This window comes from Falco rusticolus, chromosome 2 (assembly GCF_015220075.1).
Source record: "Falco rusticolus isolate bFalRus1 chromosome 2, bFalRus1.pri, whole genome shotgun sequence".
In the NCBI taxonomy this organism is placed as follows: Eukaryota; Metazoa; Chordata; class Aves; order Falconiformes; family Falconidae; genus Falco; species Falco rusticolus.
Genome location: NC_051188.1, coordinates 44,344,383 through 44,362,630, shown reverse-complemented (window position 1 = coordinate 44,362,630; position 18,248 = coordinate 44,344,383). Strand labels below are relative to the sequence as shown.

The 18,248-nt window shown below is 41.7% G+C and overlaps 1 protein-coding gene across 6 annotated transcripts in view; it reads left to right on the top strand.

Annotated features, from left to right (window-relative positions):
• KLF12 (Kruppel like factor 12) overlaps positions 1-18,248 on the top strand; it is a 251,878-nt gene that overhangs the window by 151,921 nt on the left and 81,709 nt on the right. For all 6 annotated transcript variants that reach the window (XM_037378167.1, XM_037378161.1, XM_037378163.1 and 3 more), the window contains one exon: positions 3,785-4,328. In XM_037378167.1, the coding sequence (XP_037234064.1) occupies positions 3,785-4,328 (544 nt within the window). The remainder of the gene's footprint in view (positions 1-3,784; positions 4,329-18,248) is intronic.

Genomic DNA, 18,248 nt, shown 5'->3' with positions numbered 1-18,248 from the left:
GTTGTTTAGCCTGGAGAAGCAAAGCCTACAGGGAGACCTTGTAGCAGCCTTCCAGTACCTCAAGGGGGCCTACAAGAAAGGTGGAGAGGGACTTTTTACAAGGGCACGTAGGGATAGGACAAGTGGGAATAGCTTAAAACTGAAAGAGGGTAAATGTAGATTAGACATCAGGAAGAAATTCTTTCCTGTGCGGGTGGTGAGACACTGGCACAGGCTGCCCAGAGAAGCCGTGGCTGCCCCATCCCTGGCAGTGCTCAAGGCCAGGCTGGATGGGGCTTTGAGCAACCTGGTCTGGTGGAAGGTGTCCCTGCCAGCAGAAAAAAATGTAACACTTGTTTACAATTTTTAACTTAAGTATGGGATGTACAGACCTGTTTTGCTAAGGATCCTGCTGGTTTTTGTAATGTCAACTGACATCAGTCACAGCCTGAATTTACCAAAGAAAGGGCATTATTAGTCTTAGAGTTTTGGCAGGGAAAGGAGGTTGTTGAGGGACATACTGGTTTGCATCCTGTTTGGAGAAATTCATGAAGGGGATTATAAAGTTCAGGTTTGAGTTTAGTTTCACTACTGAAGACTGAAAGAATAATATCAACTATATTACTATAGTACATAGAGACTGTATGGCCCTTCCAGCAGCTCTGGAGAAAAGGGTGTACATACCAAAAGGTGGATGCGATATAAAGAAGGTACAGTTACAAATGTAAATGCAGAAGAGAAAAAAGAGAAAGTGATTTGTAGACTGCAGTTACAATACTTTCTTCCTTTTTTATTTTTATTCCCAAAATACTTGGTGTAATTACTAAAGTAAAACAAAGGCCTGCTCGTAGCACAATCTGTAATAAGCTGTGAGTCATGATCTGTGCCTTATCTCAATACAATTGACTCTTATCCATGGAACAAGTAGCAAACTTGTGGTATCAGCTGCATAAGGGTTTGGGGGTTCTTCCTGTAAGGGACCTGACACTGCCTGCTGCAAAGGCAGGTGGGCCTTCGGGGCAGGCTGCGCTCTGTTCAGTGATGGACTGCTTTCGAGGTCTGTGTGGATCCCTTGTCTCCAGCCTCAGAAGTATCCCAGAAGTCAGAATACTCCTGGGAGCAGTCTGATGTGCATATGCTGGGTACAGCAAGTCCCTGAGGGTGCTCTGAAGAGCAACAGAGGACAGCAACAGTGGGGTAATCCATCCTTCAGCTCACAGAGGGTAAGCTCGGAGGAGTGTTGTGCTGCTGAGGCAAGTGGCATTGAGTCAAACTGAAATCTTCCCCTGACACCCAGGGGAAGCCTGGAAGTATGTCAATATGGAGGATTTTCTCCGTAGCACATTCGTCTGCCCTGTGGATGGAGCTGGTGATTCGTACTGCTCCTAGATGACCCTTGCCAAGCCATGTGCACAAGGGGATCCCTCATCTTCCTTGTACACAAGTTAAACCTGTTTCTCCCCCTCCTCTCAAACATTTAAGGTGGAAGATGTTGCCTTTGATCTTACGAAGATTTGGGTATAGCCTGTGCAGGGTGTCCCTCTCCACCTTGTCTTTACTCTAGTACCAATCTGTTTAGATCAGCAGAACCAGTCTGTTTGCCCATGACGTATATAAGACCTTGTCAGGATTTGACAAATGAACTACTTGTGTCATGTATGTTGATGGTTTTGTCTTTATCATGGCACATAGGGTGTGCTTAATGTGGGGGTTACTGACAATAGCCAGGGTAAGGTGTGTCAGAGGAAGTTACCAGGAATCATCACTGGGCAGTCACAGGCAGTTTTGCCTTCTTGAGGAAGAGATTTTTGTAACCTTGGCACTCATAGCTGGTGAGAAGTAACTGAGTTACTTCTCAACGCTTTGAGAAGTAACTGTTCTTTACTCCATCATCTTTTTTAGCAGGAGAACTTACCATTGCCTTTATAAATAAGAGTTTTTCCTTTTGTTGTTTGTCTTTACATCAAGGTCCAGTGGCCGGATGAATTGGGGTCGCTTTTTTTTAAGTTGATTTGTGTATGAATAGAAGAAGACACTCACTGTTCCAGACGTGTTCTTGCTTTCAAATGGGGGAAAGCATCAGATCCAAGAACCAGCCTGAATCAGCTGAATAGATGGGATCTACTAGAACGGCTCATCTTTCAGTATGCCAGGGATAATACCCACTTAGGCTGTTATTATTATAATTTTTAATATTAGCGTTCTGTTTTCCTTTTGTAATAGATCTTCATTCTGTGATGAAATTTGGCTCTGACTCAAAACCAGGAGGTTTCTGCATGAAAATATTTAACATCGTTGATTATAAAAATCCCGAAGTGAATTCATAGCTTGCTTGATTGTTAGCTTATTTTAGAGTAGAAGAACTAAATATTTGTGGCTTAAATATTTCCAACTTAATGTTTTTACACACTTAGTAAAGACTATAATCTAGAGATGGAGAGAATGCATTTAGAGCTGCTTAGGTACCATAAAAAGATTGCTTGTTAGATCTGTATATGGAATAATTGCTTTGGGTCAAGTGAGATTTGAAGTAGCTTGGCAAATGTTTTTTATTGAGATTGGTTTTCTGTACTACAGCACATAACAGCATGTGTATGCCTGTAGAGAAGCTCTGCTGCGGTGCAGTGCCATGGAGGTACTTAGCTGAGGAGCTGAGAGCTATGCTTTGTCATACTACCAGGTTATCGATGGGCATTTCCTTCCTTGCTCTGCCTATTGAAAATTACTTGAAAAAACATTTGTAAAGAGTAGTTATTAATGATGTACTGTCAAAAAGGAAAGATATATCAAATGAGCTTCTCCAGGGATCTGTCTTTGGCCTAGCATTATTCAAAAATTCTATTACCCTCTTTGATGATGGAAATAAGGAATATAACTGCAAAAATAGCAGATGGCACCAGTCTAGAATACATTTAGACCAACCAGCTTTGAAAGAGTTGGTCTAATGCATAGAAGTTATTTTGCAAAGTCAGAAAATTGTTTTTAATTAGCATGAAAAAAAAATTAAAAATATAACAATGGGGAAGGCTATCTAATGTGCTAATTTTGAATAATGAATTGTTGTAGCCCTTGCTGGCTGTAACAGGGCAACCATAGAAATGAGGGGCTCTCTATTGACCTGTAAGTAACCTATCTGTAACCATGCAGAATGCAGAAAGTCAAGCGTTGAAAGTCTGTGTTTAGCATACGGCACTGCCTTCTGAGAAGTGGTATGGAAAAAAATGCAAAGATCATTGTAGAGAGCAAACAACAATGCTAAGGCTTTTTCTTTAAAAGCTGACTTATAACAGAAAGAGGCAAGGTTATAAGAAAAAGGCAAGGTCTGCCTAGTCTAGAAGAAGGTAGACAAGTAGGGGGAAATGACAGTCTTTGAGCGTGCAGAAAATTGTTTGGAAAATGGTGGTGACCAGTTTTTCTTCATGTCCATTGAGGATGACACAAGAGAGGAATGGTGTAGCTTAAAGTTGTATGTTGGGAAGAAATGTCCTCTCAATATAAGCAGTGGTTACCTGTGGAGATAGTAACATTTTTTGTCACGGGTGACTTTGCATAGTGCAAAGCAACAGGTTGATTTTGTACAGCCACCTTGTAAGAAATGAGAGTAGAACTTTTTTTAATGTTCTGTTCAAACTGGACATGTCTGTGCTTTCTAGCATGGTTTGTACTTTAAAACTAAGAATTGACATAAGAAAAGGAAACAAATCCTGTGATGTCCGTGACCAAGTTGTGTGATGTGTATTAGCAATTGGATGTGCAGGTCATCTTTAGCCACGTATGTAACTGTCCCTTTGTCCTTCTCCAACAGTCTCCAAACGTCCACAACTACCCAGATATGGAAGCTGTACCTTTGTTATTAAACAACATGAAGGCAGACCCAGTGGAGGATTCATTATCTACAGACCATTTCCAAACGCAGACTGAACCAGTGGACTTGTCAATAAACAAAGCCAGGTCGTCCCCTACAGCAGCTTCATCTTCACCGGTTTCTATGACAGCATCAGCCTCCTCCCCTTCTTCTACTTCTACTTCTTCATCTTCTAGTCGGCCAGCTTCATCACCCACAGTAATAACATCAGTATCCTCAGCAGCATCTGTACCATCAGTATTAACTCCAGGTCCTCTTGTAGCTTCTGCATCTGGTGTTGGAGGCCAGCAATTTTTGCACATTATCCATCCAGTACCACCTTCAAGCCCCATGAACTTACAGTCCAACAAAATGAGTCATGTGCACCGTATCCCCGTGGTGGTACAGTCAGTACCTGTTGTCTATACAGCTGTGAGATCACCTGGGAATATGAACAACACTATAGTCGTACCATTGTTGGAGGATGGGAGAAGCCACGTCAAAGGTAAGGTGGAACCAGTTTTGTGCATCTATGGCATCTCTAAAACTATTTTTGTATGAGGAAAATGTAACAACATTATAAAGCTGTTAGTTTCCAGACTTACTATGCTGTTTGCTGAAAAGGCATATAACTTACACTATTGAGAGAACCTTTAAAAGTCTTATTCCAGATGCTCTTAAAAATAAATATTTTTGTAAAGGTTGATGTCAGCAGTGGTGTTAGGTGCTTGGACAACTCATGGCAAGTTTTGTCCTGAGAGGAATATATCCTTCCCAGAAGCTGAAGAAGTTAGGCAATGGAATAGTGGTGATATATAAAACATCACAGATGAAATGGACATGGAAAACTCACCAGGTGATACAGATTTGGCAAGGGAAGGAATACCGGAAAGATTGTTACCACACAAAGGGAAAGCAGTCGTCGTCAGTCTGTAGGAACGTGCAGAGGAAAGACTGTAGGACCAAAAAGTGGTAGCACGTGCAGAGAGGTAGGTTTTATTAAGCTCAAGGAGTGGCAGTGCAAATCTGAATTAGGTTTCTTCTTCCAAATTAAACAGCAGAAGGGAAGAGTGTGTATGTTGGGAATGAGTTTTGCAGACACAGGACCTGAGAGGCACATGGAGGTGTGAAGGGAGGAAGAAAGCACATGCCAGAAGGACAGATACACTCTTGGAGAGGTGTCCAAAGAACATAGAAAGGGGAGCTGGAAAGCAAGAAAAAATGAGAACATAACAGTTACTGAGGAAGCGAAAACTTGTTAAGAGATGGTGACATGATAGGTGGAAGAAGAAAACAGATGTGTCCGGACACTCTGAAAAGCATGACTTTATAAAAAAAGGCATTAGTGGCAGAGATGGGAATGTGAGGAAAGAAATGAGACAGACTCATTTCAAGGTTCATTGCATGTGAGTGAATAAAATATGGCTAATTCTCCCCTGAAAAGGAGGTATTGCTTGAGGTGGAAAGGGAGGGTACTGACAGATTACCTTACTTTTAGGGTATATGAGAGCACAGGACATTTAGTAATACATCTTTATAACACCTCTTATGTACCTAATTGCATAATGAACAGGTCTCTACAAGCCAAAGACCTTTTTTCATTCAATTTTCACAGCTGTTATTGATATACTTGCGACTGTGTATTATTGTACAGGACTGCAGTGATGAGTCATTCTGACATTTAGTAGCATCCTGTTGTCCACAACTCTTTGGTTCTCCTTCTGTTCCCTCAGTACCCTAGTGTAGACTGTGCCCTCTCAACAGGCTTGGGTGTAGGAAACAAGCTCACAACTGATCTGGATTTTGGTTTTAAGAATCAAAATGATGGTTTAGGAAGTTTTATTGCACTTCATACAGTGATGTAATTGTAGGACTTTGTGCTGTTATGTCAAGAAACGATGAATGAAAGCAGAACTTTTCACCATGTTGTCTGGGGGGGAAAAAACCCTAAGTTTTAGTCTGGATTTTGATTTTGGAGCTTTGAGCTGCACCTGACCTTGAGCTCATCCAGAATTTTTCCCGTTTGTTTTCTTTTCAAAGGTGCTAGTTGGCTCTGGTATAGTCTCCTCTATAGGAAGCACCTCCTGATCTTGTAAAACTGGAACTTTGCTACCCCAGTTTTGTCAACAAAATTCCAGAATTTAATGCGCCATAGGGATTTCAGCCCATGAGCTCCAGGCCTCCTGAGCTGCCCTGACAATATCACCTTTGTGCTGTTATTGGCAGAGATCATTAACCAGCCCTGTAGCACCTATTAACGTACAGCTAAAGAAAAAGAAGGGATTAAGCGTTGTTTAGTTTATTTTTTGTCATCAATTGTACCCGTTTTGCTATTACTAATTCTTTTCATATAAATATTCAGGTTATTTTGAATAAGTACAATAGAAGAATAATGGGCAAGAATCCACTCTAGGTAGTCATTTTTGTCAGCTTTTTCTGGAGTGTGTTTTTCTTTCTTTCATGTAAAAAAATGTAAATATTAATATGCAATGATATTGCACAAATTTAAGTGATTAAATAGTTTTCATATGTGTGCAGAGTGACTTCCCTTCAGTGGTCAGCTCTTGTGCTGAAGAAAAGAAATAAAGGTCAAATTGAATTGGTTGCTAATCCTCTACCAGCTGAAGGAAAAACGCAGGTTTGAAATCATCCAGAGTCACAACTATCAACTTTTACATGAACATTGATCATTTTCAGATACAAAAAAATATGCATGCTGAAAAAAAGTCAAACCACAGATAGCATAAGCAGCATTTGTCACATAATCTCTGTGCTGTTACTGTTTTGGTGCTAAATTAGTCACCATGTTGATGATCCAGGGGTGTGGTTGGGAAGCACTTAAAGTTATATTTTACATTAGCCTGTATCCAAGTCCTTTTCAACTTGAATAAACTTAGGCACTTCCCTGAACACGGATACTTTCAATGCTAAAATTAATGAAAATTACATCAGACTTAAGATCAGATCTCTCCTACTTTTCTAGATATAGGTACTTAGCGGAAAAATGCAAGAAACAGGATATGGAGAAAGTTTTTTTTTTCCCCCCTTATTCCCGATTTTATTTTCCTCATGCTGAGTTTTCCTCTTCCTTCCAGGTTTGACTAGAACCATTTCATTTTAAATTTTATTGCAACAACTTCTCAGACCACCACCATCCTGCTAATCCTGCCTCCAGGCATTTTGCTCTGGTGGCTTTCTGCTTCCTCTGGCGCTTCCTGTTACACCTTCCTCTCTCTTGGACAAAACTGTCCTCCTGGTGGATCCTTTTCTAGGTAGTTTAAGCAAATACTTCTTTCTTCCTGTTATGGTTGAATTCCCTCTTCCCTTCAGCACCAGAAATCACTACCTCCTTTTCTGTTTCCCCCTCTCTTTTTATTTTTCCATTTTTTCTAGTCCTTCCCATCTTGCCGATTGTTCTTTGAGTGCCAGTTTCAGCAGCTCTGCTTCATCTCTCCCTCCTTGTCATCTGTTAATCTTTCTAACCCATGCTGTCGTCTCCTCCTCTGTGGCTGCACATCTTTCTGCATGGCTTCATTCATCCTGGCGTTCTCCATCACACCTTCCTTCAGGAGAGTCTGGGAACTCCTTTTCTGCCTCCCAAAGTGCTGCTTGTTTCTGCTGTCCATCCTGCCTCCTCTCTCCTATTTTTTACATGCAACGTTTCCTGTTAAATCAAACCCTTTCTGCAGCATTGAAAACCAAATGGGTTTGCAGAGAATTAGCCTGTGTATGTATGAGCTGCCGGCAGCATCCAGTCAGGTCCTGTTCCACGTGCTACACCGAGGGGGACATCAGGAGCCAGGAGTATCATGCTACAAAAGCACTCTTCTGTCAGACTGATTCTTTTTGCAAAATAAAACCCTTTCAGTTCACCTAGTGTAAATCAGAATCAGGATCGAAGCATTTTTAGGAATTTATTAACAACACATAATTAGAAGGTAATCAGTGGACACTATGTCCAGTATCAGTAATAAAACACTAGCCATTTACAAAACCTTACTAAATTCCTGCAGATATCTAACACTGTTCTGTAATCCCACCACACTCACATACGTGTGCGCGTGCACCCAGAGTGACACGCAGACTCCTGCCAGCTGTGGATCTTCCCCTCCTGACATCCCTGATGCACGCACTGGCGAGGAGGCCCTCCAGGGAGATGCCCAAAGTGGGGGTCTCTGTGTGCTGCCCCCACACTGCCAGCCCAGATGTGCGGGTTGCCCCCTCAACCTAATGCTTGCGGTATTTCGCATGTGCAAAGTGTGGTAATGTGTTACGGCTCTTGGGGCACAGAGGGGATGGGAGCCGGGCACAAGTACCTGTGGGCACTGCGTGTCTGGGCTGCACCCCCTGCCACCCCCTACCACCTGGCAAAGAGACAAAGTTCTCTCCCTTTCTTGGTCATCGCTGTTGTCCTGTCATCCGAAGCCTTCAAAAGCCCTTGGAGGTTTTTTCTGCATGGAGTAGGTGACGAGTACTAGACATTATTATACAACAAAGTATTCCAAAGTATTAAAATCCCATGAAAAACTCTTTTTTTCACCTTTTTTTCTGCCTGTTCAGCAGTGGTGAGGATTGCTAAGAGGTGTAATTAGAGGCACAGCAAGTAGCAGCACCTATAGATAAGGTTCCCTGATGGTTTCTGTTAAAACCCTGTCTTCAGCTGCTCAAAGTCTGAGTGTATGTTAATCATTTAGGCTGACATTTTACATGCCACATGCCTGCCTCAGGCTATTTCTTTTTTCTTTCTTTTTGAGGAAACTTTCAAGAAAAAAAAACTATTCCACACTTCCTGACACTGAACATAGAGAAAAATGTAGCATTTTCCATGTTGAAAAACTTACTCCAGCTTTTTTGGGGGGATAAATTATAGAGCTGTGTTTTGTGCCGTGAGCCTCAAGTTTGGTTTGGACTGTTGTTCTTTTTTTTGTCTTTATAGGCACTTGCAGAAACCAAGCCAAGTTTGGAGATCTGAATAAAATATAAATCCTCTTAAAGGGTAAAGCAAAAAACCCAATTGTGTCTGGGAAGAGGCAAGGAGGAGGTTGGAAAGGGCTGGGCAGCAGGGAGCGGGGCAAGGTGGAAGGGGGGTGGGGAGAAAAGAAGAGGTGGGAAGATGGCAATGGTTGTATGAACATGTTCAGGAGGAAAAGTGGGAAAGGACTGGAAGCAGAGGAAGGGGGAAAAAGTAAAAGGGTAGAAAAGAGATCTGGGGAGGGTGAAAGAGAGCAAGGAGAGGCTCAACCAGGAGTGAAAGGGCCCACTGTGGCAGCAACAGGTTCCCCTACAAACTCCGCTCCCATTAACCTGAGTGTTTCCACTGCTTTGCTTTCAGAAGATATCCACAAATACTGCTGGCAAATTGTGTCCTTCTAGTAGCAGGTTTTGGCAAAGATAATACCCTTTAAAATTGTTTTCTGTAGTTCAAAAGCATTACTCCATTGAAGGGCCTTTAAGAAGCTCCCTACTGATGATGATGCACCAAGGACCTGTGAAACTTCTGTAATTCTGGAGTTTGGGGTTCTCACTCTTACAGGTTTAAAAGTTTTTGGGAGACACAACCACTTGCAAAATCTAGCAGTCAAGAACACTATGAATTTAAATTTGCCACTGAACTTAAATCTGCTTCTCATGTATGTAAATATCCATAAAGCCGTTGTTGTGGACTATTTTTGTTACTGTGTCTACTAGAAATACAGATTGTATCTTTCAGTTTACACATGCCATATTCCTCACCGTGGATACATTAATAAGTAGTAAATGCAATACCTTTTGCTACAGATTTTTTTGGAACTTAAAAACAGGTAAACTAGATAATATCACTGCCCTTGGTTGCTTTTTTTTTTTTTTTTTTTAAAGTACAGCCTGTTATTTCTGCCCACTGTAAAGTTTACTGCACAAAAGTAAACTCAATTTGTAGTACAAAGTTAGAAATGTAGAGAACCATTTCAAAGGTCAGTTTATATGGTCTGTTTGTATAAATTATGGAAGAGACTCTTAATTAAAACCACTAGTGTTGCTTTTTTTTATTTCATGTGAAGTGATTATCCTTTCTGCATTTTAGTAGATGATTATTTTGGGTTGGAGTTGCATTGAAACAGAGAGTTTCTACTTTAACTGCAAGTTTTTTTTGTTGTTACGCACAAAGATTTTTTGTGGCTGTATATATTCCAGCCTGTCCACCTCCCCCCTCCTATTCCCCAAAATGCTGACTCTTTCTCCCCCTGTTTGATTGGTTTGTCTGGAAGAAATATTAGTGGTTCTTGGAAAGGAGAACCAGGTTGGCAATGGATAGCCAGGAAGAGAAGCAAGCAGAGGAGAGGCTTGCATTCAGGGTGGGACCTGTGCTACTGGAGATGGTGCCTACATTTAAGAACTAGAGTAAACAGTAATTCTTGCCAGAATGGAGAGTTAAAATACAGGTTACAAGACGTGCTGTGGTATTTGAAATTGAGAAGGAGTTTGCTTGAAGATAAAGTGTCTTAGGTGAGCTATGGGGAAACCCATAAACAGTCTTCTACTTAAATCTCCAGAAAAGTTGTGTTTCTGGTGACTCACTGGTGATATGCTTGGGTTTTTTCACTATAGAAGCACATAGTCTTCTAAGATTTATCGACGGTGGATTTAGCATTGTGCTATGCTTTTAACTAGGAGCATGTTTGAGGAAGGGAAAGAGGTAAATGTGTATTCCAAGTCCATTTGTGAAGTCCAGTGTAAAGAGCATGAGGAGGTCTATTTCGACATATCCTGAGTCTCTGCACCTTTTGGAAGCTGTAAATTCCTTGTCTTCCACACCAAGAATGCCTCTGGTCCATCACCTCTGTACTCTCACCAGGGCTGAGCTTTGATCTAGTTGCTTTTATCCCACAGGTTAGGATCCAGCAGAAACATAGGCATAAAACTTCTAATTTATTTTATCCTTGCCTGGGTTTTACTGTACCTTAGACCAACCTGCTGGAAGCTTTCTAGTGTCTAAAATATCTCTACACTGTTGCAGCACATAAGTTGCAATCTGCTACTGTTTTGCAGTGGCTTTGCAATATTGTATTTAATATTAAATATATTCTGTCCTTACTGTTTCCCCTGTTTATTTTTGGTGGTAGGGTATTTGTATATTGGATGCTCAGTGAGAGATAAATCTCAGTAGTGTCAGTAGTGTGGGTTTTGTGTAGGTGAGGTCTCATGGCATTCAAATAGCTTAGAAAGAGAAAAGTCCTTTGCTTAAAAAAAAAAAAATGTGTGTTTATGTATACAACCCAATGAGAGAGATGCTTAAATATGTTTGTATATTACATCCATGCAATCACTCTCACCTCTGTATTTCTCCACACAGCTATTCTTTTACAGGTTTATGGCTAACTATTTGACTGGTGAAATGATTTTAAATATTGCCTTTGATTGGATCATAGCAATTGATATTCCCTGGTAGATTAGTTACACTGTGCATTCAGTGACAATTCCCATTCTTTGTGAACCATAGCTATGCTGGATGCAGTTAACTGTTCTAGCCATATAGTCCCATAAAATCTCAATAAAATCTGAAAACTGTGGAGTATGGGTAATCTTGCTATAAATTGTAATAAAAATTACCCCTGTAGACTCTATATTCTGACCATTACGTTCATGGATACTGCTGCTTTGTACATAAAGTTTTATGAAATAAATTGACCAATTCTGCTGCCCCTACCAGACACCAAAGCTGTTTTGATTGAAAATCTGATAGGTGTGGTTAGAGCATTTTCCAATGCAGAAAAAGCTTAAAATGAACTTTAGATAGGAAGAAAAATGCCATATATGTGCTTTGTATACTATGGACCAGCTTAGAAAGAGAATCATGAATACCATCATTCCCATGCATTTGTTAAGTCCATAAAGCCAGGATTTGGTTTCCTAAAACCCATTAAGTAAACCTGAGTATAACACTTAGTCTCTGAGGGCGTAATTTCAAATAGCTCCTGTACATCTGTGTCTGGAAGTATTTCTTCCACCTTTAACATGCAGTGGTGACTGTGACATTCTCCTTTGACGTTCTCCTGCTGGGAAAATCCACTCTGGGCTCCTGTTCTCTAAAAGAAACTGCCAAGAAGGAGAATGTTCGGTTGTTTCAGGCATCAGGCTACGGTGTGAGGCTGAGGTTCCACGGTTGTAAAACCTGTTTTCCAAGAGTAACCAGGAAGGATGGAGATGAGTCGGTCCCTCTGCTTGGTGCTTGATCCACCCAGGTGCATTTTTTTTTTTTTTATCAGAGGTATTTGAAGTGGTGGCAGTTTAAGAAAGAGCAAAAGAAGTCACTGCTGGTCAGCAGTTTTCTTTTTGCAGTATTTCAGGTACCACACTGCTGTATGCCAGTTGTAGAGACTGAAGTTATGGATTAGACACTACAGTATTCATGACTGTTGGCAGATTATTTGTTTTAATGAGGATTTATCTGTCCTCCTGTTAATTACTTCTCTTCCAAATTTGCCCACTAGGGCCCTGAGGCCCCCAAAGGTAATTTTCTTCAGCATTGCTGCTGAGGCACCTCTTTGGCTTTAAGTGGATGGTGGCAGGTGGAGAAGGAGCAGGAGCAAGCAAGGCCACGCAGTGCTGTTGCTGTTGTTCCATCTTCAGGCACTTACTGAGATCCCCAAGACACTTCTGCTCCTTTCCCAGAAAACCAAGGCATGACTCACATGGCAAAGGCTACTTTCCTCCCCTTCCCAGCAAGGACCAGGTCCACAGCAGCTTGGGGGGGCGCTGAGCCACTTCCCTCTGCCAGAGCTGGTGCCCCAGTGCCCAACAAGAGGAGGGATGAGGGCTCACCCTGCTGAATTCCCCATGCAGTCCATGGAGGCAGGTGGGCTCATCACCCCTGAAGGCACCCATTTCCCTGTGCTGGCTGTTATGGGAATGTTGGGGTGGTTCTATACACAGTGCAGGTTCCTTGAAGACAGGAGGTGAGAAGCTCTTCTCTCCCGTCCTGGTGTCACCCAGCTCCTGAGGTCCAGGACTCAGAGATGATGGGGACTGATGGAAACATACTGTTAGGTGCTGTTGAGTCACGGGGTTATCGTGAGTGGCAGATTATTAATAGTTTCACACTAATTCTTTCAGAGTGTTTCTGATGCTGGCAGATTAATAGCATGTTGTGCTAAGGCATGAGCGCCGTATAATTTTCTTAACCATATTTTCCAATACCATCCTTCTAGGAGTTTGGCAGAAGATGTCACTTTGTTACTTCTGTCCTTCATGCTCTGCAGACACATGGACACACACGTGTGTAACAGCAGTACTGAGATTCTTGTAAATGTTAATTTTGGTGTGTGGGATAGTGTTTGGTTTTCCATTCCTAATGGAGGGAAATGCAAAGCAACTGTTGCTTACAGCAGTCTTTTACCTGCTGTATGCCAGCATGCACTGGAGGCAACTGGAGAGGAATTTGTAAGAAGGACACTTGGCAACAGCAAACATGACTCTTTCTGGTTTATTTGAGGTACCTCATATTTCTGCGTAATTTAAGCTTCCATTGCAATTAAAAAAACCAAAAAACAACCCTGTGGCTATGTTTGCAAGAAGAAACACGTCACCTGGGTGTGAATCAGAACTAGCAAGGCCAGAGGGGCCTCCCTGTCATCCAGGCTGACATCTCACCTAGCACAGGTCTTGGGATTACTCTCCCCGCTGCAGACCTGTGTAACCCTGCTTGTGGGTAGATGTCAGGGCCACTTGGAAATCCCATCATGAGCAATCATTTTGAATAACAGGTTGAATATTAGGCATCCTTCAGAGAAGGCGGGGTGGGGAGTTTAATATGTGAAACAATTCTGAATTTGGAAATGCTTTAAAAAAGCAGCAATAAATTTTTAATTATTGTTAGAGAGCAGCTACGCATGATTCAGTCTTTTATTAGGATGTGGTGTATCGGCAGGCTTACATGTATGTATGTTTACAAAGTTATTAGCAGAGAAATTAATTTAATGCAGAAAACTGAAATTTTAAGATAAACTGAGCCAGAGGTTTCAGTATTTCAGGATGCTGAATTTTTTTCTCTCTGCTTTCACACCAGCAAGCATCATCTCATAATGAGTCATTTCAGCAACAGTTAATACTACATGGCTCAGCTATAAAGAGAGGCAAAACTCTTGACGGTTACTTAGTTTTCTGCTGCTCTTAAATATTTAATTCATCTTTAACCCAAGGGGCTCATATTTGCCTTTAAATCAAAGGTAGCGTGTAGATGTGAAATTACTTCCAATGGGTCTTCGTGAGCCTACTGCGTGGATGAGTTTTCATCTCTTTCACTCACAGGAAAGCTGACTGGAGAAAATAAATCAGGTTGCAGTAACTGAAAACTGCCAGCGGTGATAGCAGTATGTTAGTGTATGGCCCTTTCCACACTGAGAAGGGCCCAGATTCAGCCTACCTACAGGCATCCAACCGCAGGATTTGTGATGGCCCTTGCCTTACCTGACCAGGTTGGAGCATGAGCTGCATATCCCTAAATAATTGCTGCAAAGAAGTGGAGTGATTAGGACATATTTGGGTGGAGCCTCTGACAGACGGGGATAGCATTTACCCAACAGTCTAATAATTAATACCAGCACATGTGTGAGAAGTGAGAGGAGGTGTGCTGGGCTCTCGCCAGCCTGGAGAGATTTAAATCTGCAGTCCCCCCTTCCCAGGAGATGCTCCAATGTGGACTGGAGCAGCAGTTTAGAGAGTGGAGAAGGAGAAAAATACCCTGATGTTGTGGCCCTGTGCTCAGGATATTCCCCTGGGAAGGTGGAGGCTGCATCTTGTTCTGAGGGGTTTGTCTGTCCTTAGCAGCCAGCAGGCTGGATTCTTCCTGAAGATTTTGCTTCTATGGCTTGCTTAGTCCTGGATCATAGCAAAACTGACACGGTCATGTGCCAGAAGGTACAAATTCAGTCGGTGCTCATTAGAAAGCTGCTGTACAAGTTTAAATCTGTTCCAGCATTGCAGAAGGGGCACTTTTGTCCTGAGAAACAGGATCAGCTATTGTTTGGCTCCCACAGCCAGCATAAATTTTAAAGCCAAAACCATTTTTTTAGTTCAATAGAAATGGAAGCAAGCTTATATCTGATCCATATCAGATTTTTTCCTACTGGCAACTGACAGCTGGCAGATAAAATATTAATGATGGTAGACCAAGTTCTGGAGTATTTACAGGCTGGTGTGTGCCTTACGTGAGACCCATTTGCACATCTTACCTTAAAACAAGTGCAGAGTGAATTCACTTATAAAGCCCAAAGGGAAACTCCTTTTTGGTACAGTTTGGCAAAGGGGCTATTGAGAAGTGATTGCATGTATGCACATGCATCAAGAGCGACTCCGTGAACCTTCTTCAGCAAAAAGGATCATTGTTTCTTGAGGCTCACAAGGATGGAAACTGGCGTGGCTGCTTGCAGCCTTCAGCACTTGCAGACATTCTTAAACAACTTCCCTGGCTCACCAGTCTTTTCAGCATGCAGCGCTAACAGCTTGCTTCTGTAGCTCCTGTGCACTTTTTCAATGATACCTTTGTCCGACGAAAGCAGTCTCTGACTTGTTTCTTTTTGCTTGCCTTGCCTTAGCCTCATTCATACTTCACGAAACCACTGGATAGCTCTGTTGGACAAATCTTGCCTTTCAAGAGAAGTAGCAAGGGCAAGAAAACCAGCTCATTTTTAGGGCCTGAGCTTTGTTAATGAAATGTGTGTGCCTGTGATAGGGAGGACTCAATTTAGTGACCCAGGTGTGTACCTTCCAGACCTGTGGTCCTAAGTTCAAGGAAAACCTTGATCATCAGAGCAAGGTACAGCACAAAGGGAAGTTAAAATGCACTGGCATGTTCTGTTGGCTCTCCTCCACCTTGCTTGCCGATTGCATTCCACTACTCACTTGTCCTCCACCTTTTTAATCTTACTTACTAAATTATCTCTTGCCTGCATCTCTTCATTCTTTCTGGTTTGATGTTCATTAGGCCAGCAATTACTCTTAATTCAGTGTTTATGAACTAGGGCTGTTATTTATAAACCTTGGTGCCATCAGTTCTACAGTTGTTCATAGATGTCCAAGAGAAAGTCAAAGCTGTTGACGTAAGTGGGAGTCATGAACCCTGAATGTATAAAACTCCTGGTACTGCAGTTTGCACACTGTAGTGAGTGTGAGGAGGAGATATCTGTTAGGCTTTTGGCCAGTTGGTTATTCACATGGCTTATTTCAGAGAGGAGAATAGCTTTAAAGGCTGTTCTTCACCACAGCAGCAGCAGACATGCTGATGAGAAAATGGGGCAGTTCACACCAGCTGGCAGTGGTGAACTTCAGCCTCCTGGTTAGTCACCTTGGCTCTCCAGTGCCTTGGCCACCCAAGTCTGAAAGCTGAGAAGAGGTCACAAATAGAGAGGGAGACAAAAAAGGGTGTATATGTGGGCCGACATTAAAAATTAAGGGAATAATCCCTAAGCCATTCTCTAATTCAGTTATTGTCTTTAGTTAGGTTCACTGCAAAGGTGTAACAAAAAATGTCCTTGGATAGCCTGCCTTTGAATTTGCCCACTGGTATGTTTCCATTCCTGGCCTTATGTTCTCACCATGCTCACGGCTCACGGCACCTCATGAAGTGCTCAAACATTGGCATCTGGTGGGGCAAACTGTGTGCAGTGGGCCACATTATCCCTAGTTGCAAAAGCACAACCCCGCTAGCAGCTTCGTGGCTGTGTTAGTAGGCAGAGTAGGATTTCCCTTGCAGAGCGGAAACAAAAAGAAGGTAATTGAGAGTTTTCATCCTCGCGCATTCCTCTGGTAAATTAAAACCACCACCAAGTACCACAGGAGTCTCAATCTTCAGAGCTGTCAATCTGCAGTAATAATGAAACAACATTATGTCTTATAAGGAACAAAAATGTGTAAGGTTTTTCATAGGCATTTGTGCTGTCTCCTTTTATGTAGGTGTGTTCACACTTAAGTGATCAGAATTGGTGCGTAATAACTGTATTACAGACTAAATTATGTAACAACTTTTGTGATTTCAAGTTAGGCTTAGGTTTAAACATTAAGTTTCTCAGCTAGCTACTTAAAACTTGCTGTAGTGCAAGTCAGATTAAGCCATTGTTAATGCAAACTATCGCATACATAGCTTTTTGCTAATGATTTTAAATTTATTTGCAAACTTTAGCTTTCACAAAAGCAACGTGTATAGCAGCATTTAAATATTGGGCAGATACAAACATACAACTACTAGTAACAAGATTCACTTTAAGAAGAACTGAAGAAATAATGAAATAAGTAATAATAATCTCATACGTAAAGTTGCTTGTAAGAAAGAACACAGAGAACAGAGCAGAAGTGTACTTCTTTCCAAATAGTTTTCTGGGGCTAAATCAGCTGACTAGATGGCTCAACTGTTCTTAAATCGAATACTAGATTATCCTTAATGCTCAGGTACACATGGAATACCATCATGTGTAGGTCATGATTTTAAGAAGCACAGTCAGAAAAGGTACCCATACTACCTAAAACAATTAAAAATTTTGGACGCTTTCAAAGTTGCTGTACATTTGTCTCATGCAGGTCATTGTTTGTTGTCAACAGTTTTTACTTTGATAAGCAAAAGGTGTTTTATCATACATGACGAAATAATAAGCAGTCTGCGTGTAGCTGGTATTAGTGAGGCACCTAAACTGCACTAGTAAAAGCTAGTAAAAGTTGCATTGTGCATCTGTAAATGCACTGTGCTTCCAGAAGGGGTGGTTGCATCAGCTTACTGAACATTTTTTAATAGTACTTTCTTTATGAAGTTCATTAACATAAAAAAAAAATGAAGCTGAAGGGTAGTTATAATCACTCACTGTTCTTTTACTCAGAGGTGGTTCACAGCTAAGACATAAATTAAAATTTAAGATCAACTTTCCCTCGAGTCACCGCTCGTTTGGAGAATGATTTCTTTTCAAGAGCTGAGCTATCCATCAGTGCTACTCTTACAGCTGCACAGCTCCCAAAGTATCTACAACCCTCCCATTTTTCAGCGTAACTCAGTCCCTTTTCTAGAGTCAGTGAACATGGTAACATAAGAAACGTGGCAAAAGATATAACTGTGACTTTTGGAGCTGCTCTCTAGCTGTAGGCCCGCTGATCTGTTCATGAACTCTGAAGGGAGCCTGTGATACCTGTGTCCAGGGATGTGGTTAGCCGGAGTTGGGTAGGAATGACAGCTGCCTTTGTTGAAAAGCATGTTGTAAGACCCAGAGAGTGTCCTGTCCCTGACACTGCAGTACAAGAGAGCACAAGCTAACAAACTGCAACAGTTACCTCTTTAAATGAATAATCTTGGATTCCCCTGTTTCACCTGACCAAGTAAAATAAACACATTATTAAACAAATCTCTTTGCTTGTCTTTCCCCTTACCACACCTCCCTTGCAGCCTCAGGCATCTCTCCAGTGTTGCTCT